Source organism: Pholcus phalangioides, unplaced genomic scaffold, assembly GCF_987345545.1.
Source record: "Pholcus phalangioides strain wild (caught in Gottingen) unplaced genomic scaffold, Ppha-v1.0 ptg000011l_1, whole genome shotgun sequence".
NCBI classification, from domain to species: domain Eukaryota; kingdom Metazoa; phylum Arthropoda; class Arachnida; order Araneae; family Pholcidae; genus Pholcus; species Pholcus phalangioides.
In genome coordinates, this window is record NW_028301604.1 from 58817859 (window position 1) to 58837561 (window position 19703).

Genomic DNA, 19703 nt, shown 5'->3' on the forward strand with positions numbered 1-19703 from the left:
ATTATAATTTATGAGTTCAAAAATAATTTCAATCTTTGACTTCAATAAAGAATAAAAATCCCAGTAGGCGTCATGTAAAAAACGGGACACTTTTGCCATAAAGTCAGGAGGGATAGAAAAAGAAAGAAAACCGGGACTGTCCCGGGAAATACGGGACGTATGGTCACTCCAATATTACTGGAGGGAGCATCCAGCCGCCGCGACGTCGTCTACATCCACTGAGCTATAAGTAAACTTTACTTATAGCTCAGTGTCTACATCTAATGCAAGGATACCGCGTGACTCGGTGCAAACAAACACGATCCCCCATAGAAATCAATATTAAAATTGCCGATTTTATCATAGAAATGCGGAAATTTTGTTGGGTTTTCCGCCACATCAATAATTTTAAAAATTTAATTGAATCTTTGGTTTTCGAAATATTGAGCTCGCTTAGAGATACGAAGCCTAGAAAATAAAATATAAAATAATGAGCCAGACCCACTTTTGAGGTGGATATCCATGCAATAACATTAATTTCAGCTTTTTATTTATATCTTCTCAAGCACGAAAATGAAAATTAATGTCCCCGTATTGTCTTATAATATCCAATTGCATCAATCCATATAGTTTAGGATGTTTTGAAATTAATTATGGGCCCATATAAATTACATTCAAGAAATTCCGCAGCTTTAATAAATCAAGCAGTTTTGAAGCAAAAACAGGCAGATCAATAACTTGAACTTAAAAAAAATTTCGAAATATCTAGCTCCCATTCAAAAAAAACCGATTCATTTCTATGTTTCTTTAATTTACATGTTTCTTTCATGAGTCGCATAGGAAGTCGCCATATTGGTTACCTTTTATACGTCCCTCAAGAAAAATTGAAATATCTCGTGATCCAAAAAGCCTCATACAGCATTTCATTTTGCTGAAATGACCATATGACTGGCATTTCTCGGACCTTACCTTTTGTATCATTTTCGGCGATACCTTATTAGACAAAGCTGCATTAAGAGTTAACTCACAAGCGGCTTTGGCCTTAGAGGAGAAATAGAGACATAGACGATACTTGGCGGAGAAAACTTATATTTCTCCTCGATGGGCGATACAGTCAACCCTCGGATTACGAACTAATCTTAGTTTACAAACGCTCGTTTCCGAATACGGGACATGGCCAATTGTCGCCAGAAATGATGCCAAAGGTAAGCAAGGTCGCCAACTATTTTTAAGATCAAGGGAAAGTCACCAATCGCGGGAAGTGAAGTGCTACTTCAAATTGCAGTGAATTAAAAAAAAAAAAACATGACAAATATGTTGGATGAATATTTTTATTGAAAGTCGTAATTATCCAAATGTTATTTCTGAGTTGGGAAGATAATTTTAATCGTTGATTCGAAGAATAACAGTCAAGTTGGCTTCGTTGAAAATACGTGAAAACCGGGACATTTTTCCAAAAAAGTACGTACGGCGGAAAAAACTGGAAAAACCGGGACTGTCCTGGGAAATACGGGACGTATGGTCACCTTACGTAGAAGTGGCAGTGAATTCAGCGCCCGGCTCAACAAAGTGACGTCATCGCGCGAAGGTGTTCTGCTAAGAAATCCGGATTTCTCTTGTTGAGCTCTTCTTCGAAGAAAATCGCGCACTATCGAATGTCCCGTATCCTTCGAATGCCTTTGCTTGCGTCCCGTTCTTTCCCAAATGCAACTACTAAAAAATGGCTGTCGAAAATGAGATTGTATAAATAAATCTCTACACTGAACACCATTTTTTAGCCGTCATCTGATGTTCTTGTAAAAGAAAATACGTACGTTGTAAATTTGGATTTCGTATATAATAGACGTGGTAGTGAATCCAGCGTCCGGCTCAACAAAGCTTCTGCTAAGAAATCCAGATTATTAATTTTCCCGGTTGGTTATTTTCTTCTTCCTCTTCAACAGGAATGTCGAGCCATTCCATATCGGGTGCGTAACGTCCTCACATCTAAGACGAAGTAAAATAAATTTTAAATCAATGCGAGAGATTAAAAAAAATGTTTTCAAACACTAGTTTAATAAAAGTGGTTCGCATATCGCGTGAATTTGGTCACGACGAGTGAACCCGGTGAAAAAGCGCGGGACGTATGGTTCTGAAAAAAAAGCGTGGAATGCATTCAATCACATTTAATAATCGTTTAAATCGTGGTGTTGAAATGAATTTATTCATATTTCTCTCTTTTTAGATGAAAAATAACGTTATTTTCTTTAAATTTTTATGCATTCATACCATTGCCCTAGTGATATATCCTCTCTTCACTTGTTAATTACAAGATTCATTGAAAGACTGGTTATTTGTGGAGATGAAGATTACACAAGGAAGAAAATTCATCGCTGCCCCCAAGGGGACTCGAACCTCGATTTCCCGCTCGTCGGACGAGTGCTCGACTATCTAAGCTATTGAAACAGATAGAATATTTCAACCTTGTCGCTGTGCAACTTGTTTCCATAGTTTAGATCAGTGGTTCTCAACCTAGGGCCATATGGCCCCCTTGCGGTCCTGGGATATTCTAGGGGGGCCACGGGAGAAAATCAGAAGAAAAGTGATTCACGACAGGTGGTGAAGGGAGCCATAGAGAGCTGTGAAGAGAAAAAAGCTTTAAAAGTGAAACATGGTTGAAAAAAATATTACTACTTTCAGAATTCATCAGATCCGTTCATAGAACCAGGGTCATCTTAACCCTTGGGTCTATGTGGGCATGACCCGGGTCTTCATGTCTATAATGGAGGGAGGGGGACTGATGGGAATCTGATACTATGATTTTCATCTGTTATTTCCAGCTAAGTATGGAGGGCCGCCAGAGCAACGGTTGATGTGTTGGGAGGGTCGATTTATCGTGCATGTTCGTTGGATCGTACCGTATTTTACACAGACTGTTTTTTAACATATAATTTGAGGACTCCTGAGAGAGATGATAATCCGCCATTTTTGAGTTCGTGCCTAGCCAGGATTCCAGAGATTGATCTGATTTATTAAAATTTCATTCATAATAAAAAAATAGAAAGTATCTCAATTTTTGATGAGGGGAGAGGGGGCCCTGTATAGGACAGGGGGGCCACGAGAAAAAAATGTGATCCATAGGGGGCCATGAGTTGAAAAAGGTTAAGAAATACTGGTTTAGATGGTAGAACACCCGGCCGGCAAGTGAGAGACCGGGGTACGTAGTTCCATATCGTACATAGGATTTTTAACATGGGATGTGCCTCATTGGCTAAGATCACTATTAAGTCACTAAATCGTCACACCCGATCGTGACTTCGGAACTTCGGGCCTCGATGTATTGCGCATGCGCGACATAGTTATTGGCGCACGTTTTTCCGGCGACTGGTGGTTGGCGCCAATATATTTCCTGGCAACGTTTAATGATAGATATACCTAATTTTAGCTACGAGCGGCATGTGCCAGTCGGTATAATAGTTAGAGCATAGGATTGGTGTAATGCAGGTTGTGGGTTCGAATCCATCAAAGACCCGCTTGAATTTGTTTTGTAATAGTGTTACTCGCGGTCTGTTTTGGGAACATCTTGTTTCAACTTATCAGTTTTGCCATATTTCCGGTTGTGGTGAGAACAGAGTTTTAGTTTACTTTAGAAACGAGCACGCACAGGCTCTGTCGCTTTTGCGATGTAAGCTCATTGATTGTGAGCGTGCTGGAGAAAACTCAAACCGGCCAGGAAAGCACACTCGGTTCCGATCAACATCCCGCCAACCCCAAGCAGCACAACCACACACCCAAACCCCCAATCCCCAGGCACATCACCGCTCGACAGTCAGGGCAGCACCGCGAGTGCAACTCCTCCTCCGTCCCGACACCCGCAACAAGGCTCCGCTGGCGCGGTTCACAGCGTGCCAACACTCCCCCCCCCCACGCCCCGCGAAGGGAGACCCCCGACCATCCCCACCCCCAAGAACCTCTATTGTGGATATGAGACAACAATATGTTACAAGACGAGAACATCGCTCCTCATCAAGAAAAACAGGGAACGCCTCGCGACAAGGGCCTCAATCGGCGCGTTATTCTTTACTACGTATGAAGTTATTTGATTTGTCGACATGCAATCTTGTTCTCCTTGTTATTTCCTGCACCTTCGAACTCTGTCTGGTCTCCTCTCCTTCTTTTCACTTGAGGAGTTACATGCGGGGTGAGAACGGAGTTGATATTTTCAGTCCGGGGGCAGGAACCCCCTTTGACGGCCGAAGGGGGCGAAGCCGTTTGCGGGTCGCAGGCGCGCGGGGATATTTACTAATAAAGTAGTCGGAAACATTTTTTTTTACGTTTTGATATTATATTGTATATCATTATTATTATGATAATTATGTTATACTATATTACTATAAAATTTTAGATCCTTGTAATATATTAGCGTGCGATCAGTCATGACAAATAAAAGCGACATCGTTAATGAATCCTGGTGTTTGGCGATAAGTTGCCAAACGTAACAGCCGTAGCTCCGAATCGTAATGTTCGGCTCTTCATCTACTACGTCACGAGATAGGTTCGGAGTAAGAATTTCCCTCGATCTTTAATGACGTAATCGTAATTGTGATCTTCGCCAATGAGCGTATCCCATGTTAAAACTTAAGTACATTATGGAATCGTACTACCGGGATTCGAGTCCCCGTGGGGGTAGAGATGAATTTTCTTCCTTGTGATCTTCATCTCCACAAATAACCAGTCTTTCAATGTATCTTGCATTATTTTACTCGATTGAATCTATAAACTAAAAAAAGAATGATGAAAATTAAAACTTCCGAGGTAACTAATTTAAAAGACAGAATTATGATATGAATATTTCTAAAAGTGCGGACATTGAAATTCTCTCCCGTCTCTTTTTTCTTTCAACTTACGAAGTCATTGATAACATTTTCTGGATTTTTTTTTTTTTTGGAATTTTTCTTTCATATTTTTCAAAAAGATAGACCTTAGATGTTTAAACTTTTTTTTTTTTTCAAAATATTTTCAAAACATTTTAAGATATCTCCCATCGACTATTTGTTAGGATTTCATAAATCGGCTTCAAAAGCACACTGAAACTTAACTTTTCCGATATTACTCACAGGTACCTTATTTTTGGGGAACCACAGCCATTGATTACCTAGAATCTAGGCGATCTAGATCAAACCACAAAACTAACTGTGTAACCTACGCAGACGTAAGGAGTGCCGAATCGGGGTAAAAGAGAAAAATAATTACAAACATTGCAAAAAAAAAAAATTAGAAAAAAAGATTATGCAAATTTTCAAACTGTGAGTGAACTGGACTGAATGATTCGCAGAGAAAACCGTGATTTTTGATGTATTTCATCCGGCTGAGAACACAACACAGCAGCGAGGTTTCAAGATTATTTTACTGGTGCGGCTTATACGCCATGATGGTGCCGAAACTGTCCACATGGATATTAATAATTAACTATAAGATAACGCTCCTGAATTCATCATTGCCCATTCGTGCCCTATTCATTGCATTTTACCTGAAACCATGCAGTTGATCCGCTGATGACTCATAAAGATTGTGCATTTCTAACTTCACGTCCTTATTCTGTAGAACTGTTGATGCGTGGGTCTCACCCAGAAACAGCCCGAGGAATTTATAACTATTAGATCTCTTTACAATTTGCGAGAGTTAGTATGCAAATTAGTAGGCAGGTATTTGTAGCTGGGGGGGGGGGGAATCTCAGAAAAATCAGTTTGATTAATAAGGGCCCTATGATGCTGTTAAAAAGGCCCAAACCTACCTTATGCAAATCGCACGTAATCTCATTCCAAAAACTCAGCATTAACGTGGTCTATATTTCGCAATATTATTAGCTTTTCTGCATTTGCATCCGTTCGATGAACGTCTTAAACAATCAATCGAAAATTCTAGGACTTTTTTGCCGGATGCTTGGTACTGGAAAAAAACGGTTTTTCGATAACTTTTTGTGGTGCCCCTTTCTCTCTGATGCCCTAAGCACGTGCTTATTTTGAGTAATGGTTTATCCTGCCCTGGGAACATCAATAGTGGAAGCACCGCTGGATAAAACTACAAACATTCACCTTGTGCGCACTATTGGTACCAGATGATAACTCCAACGAGGGAGGTTTTCAAGGGGAAAAAATATCACTAGATTTCTTCGGTCGGGTCCCTTTTCGTTTGATGCTCTAAGCATGCTTTTTTTCTTAGTTAATATATCCCTGTCATTCTTTAATGACAGAAAGAAAGACCAAGCCCCGTTTTTCAGTGGAAAAGAATGCGACCACCTGATTACACTCTCTTCCCCTTTTTGAAATAAGCTACTGGCATACCTAATAACATCAAAAATGATATTATAGGGGCTTTAAACTGAAAGCCTCCTTTCGCAATAAATAATAGTTTAATGGGGAAAAAATTAAATTTTAATCAAAAATTTCCAACACATCTGCTGAGAAAAGATAGGGTTTCTTTTGGAAAAATTGTGGCCCCTGAAATTTTGCGGCTTGGTGCGACTGTGCCTTTCGCACCCCTTAAGTCCGACCCTGCCTAGATCGGACGGATAAAATCACGCAATCTCTAGCTTCGTTGGCCTTGTGCTGAGTTCGGCCTGCCTGGAGTAAGGCGAGAGGGTTTTCTTTCTCTACCCTTAGAAGGTATTTTGCTCTCTCATTTCGGAGCGTTTCTTTCTTTTTTTTTTTTTTGCCAGAGATGATTTCACCATAGGAATCAGCATTGAGTGCTGTTTGTGTGTCATATTTTCTTCTTTTCGGAACTGAAGAGGCAACACTATTCTCTTGCTCCACTTCCGTAAACGGCATTAGATGTTGGTGAGCAAACAATGGTATTCTTAAAATGGATGTTGTGATTTTCTTCTTCCGGTTTTTCCAACCGTCTTTCTCATATTATTCTGGAGCAAGCTGAGTCATGGTTAAAATTTAAAATAGCATCTGCCATACATGGGGGAAACTTCCCCAGTAGCACAACGATATCGTTAGGTTATCCTACCGATACTGGTCCGACGTCAGAACATCGAATTAATATCGAACGTCAGAAAGAGGTCGAGAATTTTTACGTGTCCAATATCGAACAATATAGTAAAAATGCATTCACTCAATAAACGCCAAAATATCTTTTTTCTCTAGTAGTAAAATAGTTTTACTCACATTTTTACAGTATTTCCTTTCGAAGGGGAATATCTCGTACGATAATTAGTGCGTTTTGAAATAATCCAAATTTCTTTATGTCGAACTACGTCGGCAAATGTATGCCATTTCTACGTCGAACGGTATCGAAATCTCTGCGTCGGTCTATATCGGTGTGCTACTGGGGTAGGGTTCTTGTATTCGCCGATTTTCGACGGCGATTGGCAAAACGTGTATAATAGGTGAGGAGAAAAAAAAAGAGCAAACGCTGTATGCTTCAGAGTGAAAAAAAATTTCCTCAAGAAAAAAAAAGAAAAAAAATTCCGGAATCCCCTGAAAAAGTGGAAAATAGGGTGAATTTTCTAAAACGTATGAGAACGATTGAAATGATATCAAAAAGGACATCTGCTAACCCTAAATAAGGTGCATGTGTAGTTTAGTAGCACAACCATGTGGACAGCTAATCATAGACGGAAATAGACTTGAAAGTCTGGGGCATGATGATGATGTCAATTCATATATACGCAAATACATTAGATAATCGGCTTTACCTTAGACGCTGGAGGAGGCAATGCCCCATCATGCCCCCCGTATATCTCCCCCCCCCCTTCCCTTGCAGCTAATTTTTCGATGATTTCAAAATAATTGGCAACTTTGCTCACCTTTGGCATCATTTTTATTGACAGCTATCAATATACCGAATTTTTTATCCCGATTTTTGGGATTTTTTAGTAAAAGATGATCAGCGTGTTCATGGCATCCACATCCAGAAGCAGGGCCTCTTAGGCTGCGAACTTTGGTGGGATCCCAAGACAGACTTTTGACGGGCTCTTCTACAGTGAATTTTTGCATGAAAAAACAAAAAATGATGGTAATTGTCTCGAACCCCAGGGCTGGAGCCCTGTCAACCCTGCCCTTGTAGTGGGTCATGAGTGTGATAAAGATTAAAAAATTGAAAATGTCGGGATGGCAAAATTACGGTAAGAAAAGGTCATATGGTCATCCAAACAGATATCTGCCTACCATTTGAGGCCTTCACAACACCCACTGAAACAGAAACCTGCTGGATGATTTGTGGCCTGTGGATGATTGTTGTCAAAAACGAGAGTGGTCAAAACCGGCACAAAGCTAATGTATACATTCTAAAGTTATCTTGAATGTTTCTGGTCGTACTGACCCAAAGCCGTGTGAAATTATTATTTCGTGACATTGTATCGTATTTTGTATGTTTCGTGCGTTCGTAAGAAAGACCGAATGTAATTGATGAACAAAAGTTTAGGAAAGTTCGCCAAATCCATGTCAGATTACGAATAAGGCAAAAAAAAAAATATTCCATTGTATTCTCGAAGCATTTATTTCGATTCCTAATGGGTGATGATAGCAAGTGAGTTAAAGCGTTTCGAATTTTGTATCGGCTTAGCCCAGGTTTATTATGTTGAATAACTGACGTAAAGTTTACTATGACCATGTGATGCACAGTAAATAAAATAATCCTTCAATTACGGAAATTCCAAATTATCCGAAATTACTCGAAAAGCAATATAAAATACATACGATGTTAGTTTTACCAGGAGAATGGAACAGTTATTGTGTAATTCTTTTTTGGCAACATGTTGATTTTTTTCATTGGCGAGAAAATGTCTGAAAGCATGACGAGAAGTAGTCAAGAGTGAAATAGAGTCATGATTTCGGATGTCTTTCTTCCTAAAGAAAAAAATCACCAAGACGTCGCCATAAAGGGATAAAATTACAGCTGTTAAAAAAAAAAAGATAAAAACAATAACCGCGCCATCTTGGTCTCATTTTAAAGAGGAAAGATGAAAGCTGTGTTAGTATCTTTTTTTTTAAATTGTGGCAGCTTGACCACACTTGACTGTGGATTTCATTGCTGATGAAATAGACAGTGCAATAGAGGTTGCCCCGATCCATTGGTCGCACTTGGCATTCCCAATATAGCGGAGAGGGCCCGAAATTAGACTTGCACTGGGGCCGACAACTACTTTAAAAAGGTTGCAGAATGTTCACATAAATTCCACAAAAAACAATAAAAAGAAAAGAGAATTTAGAGATTGTCGCTCAAATTTCACAAGAAACCAAGCCCCCCCAGAGGACCAATGAAAAAGAGAACTGATCCCCATGATAACCAATGAAAAAAGAGAATTTTGAGAAAACTCAAATTTCACAAAAAACTGAGGAACAGCTGTCATATGGTCCGCCACTCGACAATTTTTGGCGCCAAACATGTATGATAGCCCGACGAAAAGTCGCCAAGGCCATCAGACACACTATGGACGCCGAAAAAAATCATCAGCGTGTAAAACATAAAAAAAAACAACCAAGCATAAAAATAGAAAATATAAGTTAAAAAAATTACACCTGGATCATTTTTTAAATAATAAACAGATCGGGGCATAAAGTTTCTCTGGGTTCTGTCAATAAAAACAGTAGTTGAATAAATAAATATTCTCTGTATTAAAAACTAAAACCCGGACCCTTTTTTTAATAATAAACGGATCCCGGCATGTTGAATAAATAAATATTCTCTGTATTAAAAACTAAAACCCGGACCCTTTTTTTTAATAATAAACGGATCCGGGCATGTTGAATAAATAAATATTCTCTGTATTAAAAACTAAAACCCAGACCCTTTTTTTAATAACAAACAGATCCGGGCATGTTGAATAAATAAATATTCTCTGTATTAAAAACTAAAACCCGGACCCTTTTTTTAATAATAAACGGATCTGGGCATAAGAAATCCTCTAGATTCATTTTAATTAACCGATAAGACAGAAGGCATGACAATGAATGAATAATTAATAAATATAACGAAATAATAAAACGGTATTATACAACCTAACCAGCAGATAATAATCCAAGAGACGCGCTGGAAATAGAGCAACGGCTGTTTAGAATTTTTGAAAAAACGCGGTGAACAAAAGAAAAATCTTGTTTGGCGAAACTAACGCCATCTGGTATCACCCAGAGAAAACTGAAAATATTTTAAAAATACAGCAACCCAGAGCCCCATTATGACGCTATTGGCAACTTATCGCGAAGAAAAAGTCGCCAAAGTCGTGGCGGACCATACTGCATCTGTTCCAAAACTGAGTGCCCCCCCCCCCCCCCGGGAACCAATGGAAAGAGGTAAGTTCACTTACGTTTCACAAGAAACCAAGTCCCACGAGAATCAATGAAATGCAGCCAACTTAAAAATTAGGAAGCCGGGTCCCAATAAAATCCTTTTTTAATTTGCAACTCTCGTTCTAATCTGTACAGTCATGCTTTCTCATGCTCCTATTCTCATTTGCATACCTGGATGGCCACTTTTGTTCTCAGGCCTTTATTAAAGTTTGCGGGCATAGACGACCACTTTTGTTGGACTGTGAAAAAAATCTGCATTCGTTCCAGTTCTTAGAAGTGATGGGTTCGCATTTCAACTTCGGTATGCACTTTGTTACAGTGTGTCTAACAACAGCTACTGGTTTACTGTGGCAACGCAGACAATATCAACTCACTTAGCGCTAGTTCATGTGCTTTTACACTCTTTTTTTTTTTAAACACATTCAACCCCTCCCCCACATCACAAGTTTCAAAGTTTGTTATCTTCATCCATTCCTATTCTCTGTCTCCTCCACCATTCTCCCCACCTTAGTGGCCAAGAGGCCAACTTTATATATCAATATTCATTTTGATATGGATTCCAAACCTTCACCTATGTGAAATTTTCTTCCCATGATCCCCGTCACAGCACTTTATAGTACAAAAAATTTCATTAGAATTTATTATGCATGATTGACGTTTTTATGAAAATGACCGCAGCAGTGTTCAACACTGCCTAAACTTTTTCTTTCAAGGTAGAATTATCCCTTGTTTCAAAAGTGACTGGAATTCTCGTTTAACAATTACAGTGAAACTTGTCGGAGACGGACACTATATGAGATGTAAACCGATCTTGGAAGGAATAGCAAAATAATCTCGTGAATAAAAACCAACAGTAAAAAAAGAAATAACAACCTAAAAGTCGAAGGAAATAATAATAATTGCAGCCAGCGCTGTTTTAATGCATGGGTTCACCCGAGCACTCAAGAGAAGAGAGGCCTCAGAAAAATGAGAAGTAGTTAAATTTTTGGAGAATTTGCCAGGTAGAGAGCCTATTCATAGAGCCTATGAAAAATCGCTTGGCCCAGGGGTACATGATGCTCTTAAGATGGCCGTGATTAGGGTTAGGATTTCTTTGCATACTATATTTATTACCATTTTTTTTTTTTTTTTGCATATTTCACCATTTTTATGTGATAGATATTTTAATGATTTTAAGGCATTATTTTGCATATTTCTGCATTATCAATGAGAAGTAATTTTTTCCCCTTGCTATCCCATTTTCTACTGAAAAGCTTATACTAAGTCGAAATAAAAAAAGAAAAGGAGGATCTTAGTGTCCAGAACATCTTTACATTTCTCTTAGTGACAATACCAATTCATTCTCCCCCTTTCTTCAAGCTAGAAACAGAATTTTACTAAGTAAACCTATTGCTGGTGATCCTTCTTGTTCTCCTTCCATTGTCCTTTTCTCCCTCAAGAATAACACATGGCAGTAAATTGATTTTTAATTTTTGCTGATTAAAATTGATTTGTCATTCATGTTATGTGTTCAAGAAGTGCTGCCATCTGTCTTCAAATTCGGAAGCAAGACTTGAGCAGGTTGTTTTGCTTTGTATGTATTACCACATCAATACAGAAAAAACAAGTTGAACTTTGTTATGAAGTCGAAAAAATACAAAAAATATTTTTTTCTGAATGAATTTTGTACCAACAAAAGAGCAATTCGATTATGAGCAACATGAAAAAATATTTAATTTGTATTAAGTGAAAATTATATTGAGCAAGTTTGCCTCTGAAGAGGTTCTTCTTTTGCCTATACTCTTATTTTAGCAATAAGTTCATAGATAAATTTATATTTTTACGTTTTTTTCCATAGGATATGTTTTGTACGCAATAGCCTAAACTTTGTTTTGTTCAGGAACCGAACTAATATTTTTAGAAAAGCTCTGTTACTGATTCTATAAGAGGCCTATACACACATTTGACAGTTGATTAATTGAAGAATTTCAGTTCAAACAACAACTGATGGTTTAAAATAGTTTTAATTGCATTAATATTTTTCATTCATACATCATTTCCCTAAAATTGATTTTATCGGAAATGGAAGAGGAAAGTTTTTAGGTCATATTTTTCTTGTTTTATAGAGCATATTTTTAGTTTTTTAACATAAATACATTTTCTATGAAGCATTTTCAAGCAGTTTTCAAGTCATAAAAATCATAGCCTTAATAATAATAGCAGACAGAAACAAAATGCCAGTGAAAGAAAATTTCCAACCAGGAAGCGCCTACAGGCTGGAAAGGAAATTGCCTAAAAAAGTTGCCAAAGAAAAAAAGGGATCGTAACTATAACTGTTCTGAAGAAATTTGTTTTTAAATTTAGGGATGGGCTTTTTTTTACATTAAATTTACGATAAAAAATATGAATTCCTTTTTATTTAATAAAATAATTGTTCAAAATTATTTTATGCGACTTTTAGTTACCCTATCAGTTTTGTTTCTGTTTCAATGGCTTAATTTATTACTGACTGGAGCTACCAAGTTCTCTTTCAAACTGAAAATATCCTATCACTGAAAAAAAAAAGTAACATTCTTGGAGAAAATGAGAAAGGATTTGATGTGTGTGGAAAGGAAATTGTGGAAAATTTCTACCCCAGTGGTTAATCACCACAGAAAGTTGACAAAGACACACCACCATGCTAATCTCAACAGGAAGCTGCCATGGCAACCATGTAGAGAATGGGAGAATCTTTCTCCCTTTGTGTGGGTGTGTGTCAGAGCGATTTGAAAACCCCTTGAGAAAAGGTTTTAACTTCTGATGGAGTGAATGTATTTTATTTGCACCAAATATTCGATTGAAAAGAAAAATAAATAAATAAAGGAACAGTCAAGTTACTATGACCAAAATATATGTATTTGTTAGGGCTGGGAATTGATTAAAATTTTTTAACTGGTTAATCAAAAATTTTAAAATAAAACTATAATTCGAAAAATTATATAATATTAGCTAATTCTATAAAAATATTTTTTATTCATTTCATATACCTATTCGTTCAATTTGAACAAATATAAAGGTATGCACATAGGGCATGCATGTTTCTGATCCAGGTAGTAGGCGTGGCTTACTCACGACAGGAGGGTGCACATAGTGCATGGGTCATTCCATGTCAAATAACCCAGCCATGACACCCATAGTCTCAGATTTCAATGATTTTTTTTTTATTTGTTACTTTTACCATCCTTATTAACTGTGTGAAATATTATTTGCATATCTGTAGAACTTTTTGAGAAAAAAAATGTTGAAATTTATCAAAAAATGATGCAGATGACTTTTCCGGGGCTCAATTTTTAAGCGGCATTGTTTGAGTAAATAAATCATAACTTTTTCAATTTTCAATATATTCAAGTGAAATTTTCACTAAAGTGTTCACAAAAACATACAAAATATGAATAAAAATAATTCATACACTTACATTTGAAATTTACATGCAAAAAAATTATGTAAACTTTGTTTTTGTGGAATTTTTCGTTAAAAAAATACAATTTTTATAACTTATTTTTAGACCAGAGGCACAGCAGTTACCAAAACAACTTTTATTTTAAATTTCTTCTGAATATATGAAGTAAAATACTGGAGAAAAAAAATAATGGTTTTTTGACCATTAATATATTTATTCTGGCTCGCAACACAAAATTCATCAAAATTAGACTGGATCGCTCCGATTTCAAATACAAATACAACGCCACAACAGGCAAAATGCCCAACGAGGTGGCTGAGAAGAAGATGCCCATAAAAATATGGATGTCATATATTTCAAAAATACAGCAACCCAATTAAAAATGTAATTAATAAAAATTATAAACAATATATACACGTGATAAAATATTATACACTGCCCATGAAGAATACTTATGGTTGTCCTTTATTCTAAGTATGGATAGCTTCTCGATTTACCCCAACATGTTTATCGTATTTCTTTTTAAACGTGTCAATTGTGTTACAATTTACTACCTCCCGGGGGTAAGCTATTCCCTTTATTAACAACCCTATTAGAGAAAAATTTCCTTCGACACCATAACCTTGCATTGTCCCTCACCAATCGATACTGGTGTCTCCTTGTCTTCAACTAGATACTAAAATGCAACCCATCATCCAGGATTCCAATTATTATTTTTTGTTTATTACTTCTACCATCCTTGTTGACCATGCAAAATTTCAAGTACATATCTCAAAAACTTTTTGAGAAAAAAAATGTTTTATAATCTCACGAATGACGTCTCTTAGGCTAACTATTCAAGCAATATTTATGAAAATATATCATAACTTTCCAGATTTCCAATACATTCAAAAGAAATTTTCACTAAAATGCTCACAAAAAAATATAAACCTTAGAGGAAAAAAGTCATTTAAATCTAATTTTTTTTATTAATTGTTAGTTTTTTTATTTTTAACACAATTTTTTAAACACGTTTTTTGGATGCACATCATGAATTTTCAATTTTTTTAAATTTAATCCTATTAATATATTAAGAAAGAAGACTGTAGAAGAGTAAACATTATTTTGACAGTTAATACATTTGAGTAACAAAACACAATTGTACTTTGTCGACTACATTAATTATACTCGTACATTTTGACTTAATATAATGATTCATGCTTAGGAATAAGAAATTTATATTTAATTTTTCATGTACGCTTATACATTTATTACAGTATTCACTAAATTAAGTTTCATGAGTAGTTAATGCAAATAATTCAACACAATTAATAAATTTTAAAATTCTAGGATTAAATGAATTCATGAAATAATTAGAAATGTTAATGTAATGTGTCAAATCATAGTTGGTGAAAAAAAAGGTTTTTTTGGTTTAAATTCATAATTACAATAAATTCATTTATTGTTGAATAAAATAATTTTTTAAATTAAACCTTCACGTTCAGATTCTTAGAAAAGTGTTTAAATTCCAAATAATTAAAAGAATAATTTATTTCACTTTTTTAATTGATCTATAAATATTTCTTATGATGCAACAAAGGCAAACTTTTGCAATTTGATATATTTTTGCATAAAGAATTATTTTGTGTTTGATAAATCCAGATAATATTATTAATCATATATATAGATGTATTTTGAAGTTTTTTTTAACATGCTTAATTATAAAGTTATTTTACCAAAACAGATGTTAATATTTTTTTTAATTACTTTCATTTTTACAGCATATATTTTAATAAATATGATAAATATGAAATGGTTGTACTTGTGTGAAAAAAAATTCTACATTATAATATTTAATACAGTCCTATAGATTTTTCCCAAGAAATAATTTAAAATTGCTGATAAAAAGCCAGAATATGAGGCATCAAATCACAAAGAATGAAATAATTATCAGATACAACCTGATTGTTGTAGCTGAAGCAGATGGAAGAGAGTAGAATTAAAACATAATGTATATAATGCCTAGTGGTGATATATTAGATGTGATGTTTCTTGTTGTGATGATTGTAAAAAATAATAGCTTCTGTGAAGATATAAACTATGGCACACTGGTCTTTGTCCTTCAGAGGACAGCTGGTATCTTATTTGATTATAAGACTTTATCATCAAAGCAGGTGATGATAAAGTCACTGCTGCTGCTTCATTGAGAAAACTAAAACAAAAATGTTAGAACTAAACTGGCTCTCTCTCCCCCCCCCCCCCCATCAAATGATGCAAGTCTCAATTATGATCTTGCTGAAGTCAGAGAATGTGCTCCATAAAGTAGCCTACTCCAGGGTTAGCAAATTTTTCTTATGATAACACAATTTCAATTTGAGCTAAATATTTTATATCACCATTTTGGAATTCAAAGTAAAATGTCAGAAAAGACATTTGAAATTTATAGTGTTGGAAAAAGAAACTGGATCTGACTGTCATAAAAAGTGTTATGCAAAAGTGAAAAATCTGTTACCAATTACATCAATGGACCCATCGTACATCATTCTTTGGAGGAGTGGATCTTGAGGAGTGGAGCAAGTTCTGAATATTTATCTACTGTGTGTAAGCATCATAGAGCTTTTTTCTCAAAGAAGTATGAAATATACCCGAAAGCATGCTTTAATCCTTTTAAATTTCAAGAAAAAAATAAAAGGTTTAAGGATAGTAAACTTGTATTTTTCTCATATAAATTGAATAGATGGTTGTACAAAATCAATTCCAGGGCAAAAAATATGTCATGCCAGTAGGGACAAAGTGAATATAAACATCAATAAATTAGGTTAAGAAACTGAATACTGTGAAAATATTAACAGTGATAGTAATGTAGAGATAAGTAACTTGGAAATGTCAATTACTAAACACAAGAAGCACTTGAAGAAATAAATTCATCTCTACAGAACATAGAAGCGTCACCAATTAAACTTCATAGGGTAGCTCGACAGTGCAAGTCTAACGATTCCAAAAGAAAAGTTGAATCTGCCTGTAACACTTTAAAATCAAAGGTTTGTAAAGTTTTTGAAGAAGAATTACCAGAAAATGAATATCAAAGTTCACTTCATGAAGATATTAAACAGAAAACAAATGATATGATTATTTTTATAAAGTTAATTAGAAATAAGACTCAATTTAACCATCATGACAAGGGAAAAACTGCAAATTTTAACTCTGGCCCTGCTTCATGGAAAAAGGAAATAAATCTGTGAAGAGTTCAATGTCACTGAATATTCTGTGCAAAAAGCAGGAGAGCTTTTGTAAATGAAAAGCAAAGGTGAGCTATTGTGTCTTTATTATAAAAGGAGTCAAAAATTAAATTTCAATGATTTTTCTGCAATCTAATTTTTTAATGCAAAGGTTTAGATTTTCTTTCCTAGTCATAATTTACATTTTTTTGTGAGTATTTTAGTGGAAATTTCATTTGAATGTATTGAAAATCTGCAAAGTTATGATATATTTTGATAAATATTGCTTGAATGGTTAGCCTTAGAGACATCATTCGTGAGATTAGAAAACATTTTTTTTTCTCAAAAAGTTTTTGAGATATGTACATGAAATTTTGCATGGTCAACAAGAATAGTAGAAGTAATAAACAAAAAATAATAATTGGAATCTGGGATGATAGGTTGCATTTCAGTATCTAGTTGAATGATTTGAAATCGGAGCGATCCAGTCTAATTTCGATGAATTTGTGTTGAGAGCCAGAATAAATATATTAACGGTCAAAAAACCATTATTTTTTTTTCTCCAGTATTTTATTTCATATATTTAGGAGAAATTTAAAATAAAAGTTGTTTTAGTAACTGCTGTGCCTCTGGTCTAAAAATAAGTTATAAAAATTGTATTTTTTTAACGAAAAATTCCACAAAAACAAAGTTTACATAATTTTTTTGCATGTAAATTTCAAATGTAAGTGTATGAATTATTTTTATTCATATTTTGTATGTTTTTGTGAACACTTTAGTGAAAATTTCACTTAAATATATTGAAAATTGAAAAAGTTACGATTTATTTTCTCAAACAATGCCGCTTAAAAATTGAGCCTCGGAAAAGTCATCTGCATCATTTTTTGATGAATTTCAACATTTTTTTTCTCAAAACGTTTTACAGATAGGCAAATAATATTTCACAAGGTTAATAAGGATGGTAAAAGCAAAAAAATAAAAAATAAATAAATAAATAAAAATAAATCATTGAAATCTGAGACTAGTCTCAGATTTCAATGGGTGTCAGTTTGGCATTTTGCCGGGTGATTTGAAATGTAATGACCCACATACCAGTTTTCAGCTGCTGTACTTTACACTGTATATGCTTTTTTACTCGTCAAACCAGTGGGAGGGAAAAAAGCGGTGAAAAAATGCTGAGAGTTGCTGCAGCATCATGTATTATAGCCATACCAGTGGAATGGAAGACCCAGAAAACTGACACATTTGTACACGCCGTAAGTACTTATAATATGGCAAAACACGGGCAATTTAGTTGGTAAACTTTTACACTGTGGGCATTGCATTCCCTTTTCGTCTTCAAAAACATATTCATTGTTTATTTGGTTGCTTTCCCAGCCACATGTAATGCATAAAAAATTAGGTTTCTTCTGCAAATTATTTCATCACATTTATTCATAGTTTGAATTTCTCTCACAAATGAAACGTTTGTTCCAATTTTTTTTTCAATTATTATTTTGACAAAATAGGCAATTTGCCAAACGAGGTGGCAGAAAAAATATGAAAACTAATTGCCCATGTGTCAAGTTTTATGAGCAATTTGTATGTTTGAGAAGGAGTGTGGTGATAACCAGGACCCGGATGTGATGACATTGGTATTTTCATGCTTTTTTTTCACTGTTAAGCATTTTTTTTAGTTTTGGGACATTTTTTGCCATCTTCACGATATTTTTTTCACCTGCAACCCTATATAGTCTTCTAGAGTCTAGTGATGTCATTCGAACACATGATGAAGAGGTTCTGGCTTAGTATTCAACCGAAACAAAAAAGAGAGCCAGTATGTGTGTTTGAGGGTGAAAAGAAATTTTTTATGGATATTGCCAGGAAGCATGAGAGAGACGATGAATAGCCAACTGTTGTCATTTTAAATAAATTTTAGCGGCTTCAATAATTGCTTTTCGCCACTTATTTTTTGTTTCCATGTGTTTCTGGGCGAGAGGAATGTACTTGAATTTTTTGAGAACAGCACCTTTGGACCTTTTTCTTGTTAGATAAGACAGTCATAATCCTTTTATGGGCAGTGTGTTATATTGTTAATTATTAGTTTTTTTCGGTGTGTGTGTGTGAGATATATATATATATATATATAGATAGATAGATAGATGCTCTTATATATATATTGGGTGTTGCTGTATTTTAGTTATGTATTTGACATCCATATTTTTATGGGCATCTTGTTTTGGTGATCTTGTTGGGCGATTTGTCTGTTGTGACCTTTGTGTTTGTATCTCTCTTTACACAATAATTAATAAAACAATTTCCTTAACTCTCCATGGTTCACCCCCATGAAAGTGTATTAAATATTTTTTTTTACAAAAACAGATGTAAATTTGTGCTGTTAGCCTATTTTTAATTTAAACAATATATCAACACAGCAATTTAACTAATTAAGAGTCGATATTTTAATTAGCCAAAATAGTTAATTAAGAGTAAAATATGCATTTTGCCTTTATTTTGCTGTTGTCTATAAACAGATAAAATCTTGCTTAGCAAAGTTGAGATGCTTTTAACTTGAATTTCATTTCCCATTCCCTCAATTTGATGTGATTTTATAAATCTTTGAACATATAAAATTTAAGCAGTTCTCAAAAAATGACGCATACAAGGAATCAACTCTTTCCAGATAAAAAAATATGGTACTTATATATTGTCATATTTCATACTGAAATGAGACTAAAAGATGTACTTTCCAAAAAAGTTGAGAAAAGAAATTGGTACAATGATTTTTTTTTTACCATGTAGGCCTATTTGCCATGTACATTTAAATATTGAATATAATACAATGACTTCCAA

General features: G+C 34.9%; 1 protein-coding gene across 2 annotated transcripts in view; it reads left to right on the forward strand.

Annotated features, from left to right (window-relative positions):
• The first annotated feature begins 8168 nt into the window (after positions 1 to 8168).
• Positions 8169 to 19703, forward strand: part of SMSr (Sphingomyelin synthase related) — a 58925-nt gene continuing 47390 nt past the window's right edge. The window contains exon 1 of one of the 2 annotated variants that reach the window (XM_089239784.1): positions 8169 to 8496. In XM_089239784.1, the coding sequence (XP_089095910.1) occupies positions 8480 to 8496 (17 nt within the window). In that variant the 5' untranslated portion in view covers positions 8169 to 8479. The remainder of the gene's footprint in view (positions 8497 to 19703) is intronic. The other variant, XM_089239785.1, reaches the window with a different exon arrangement.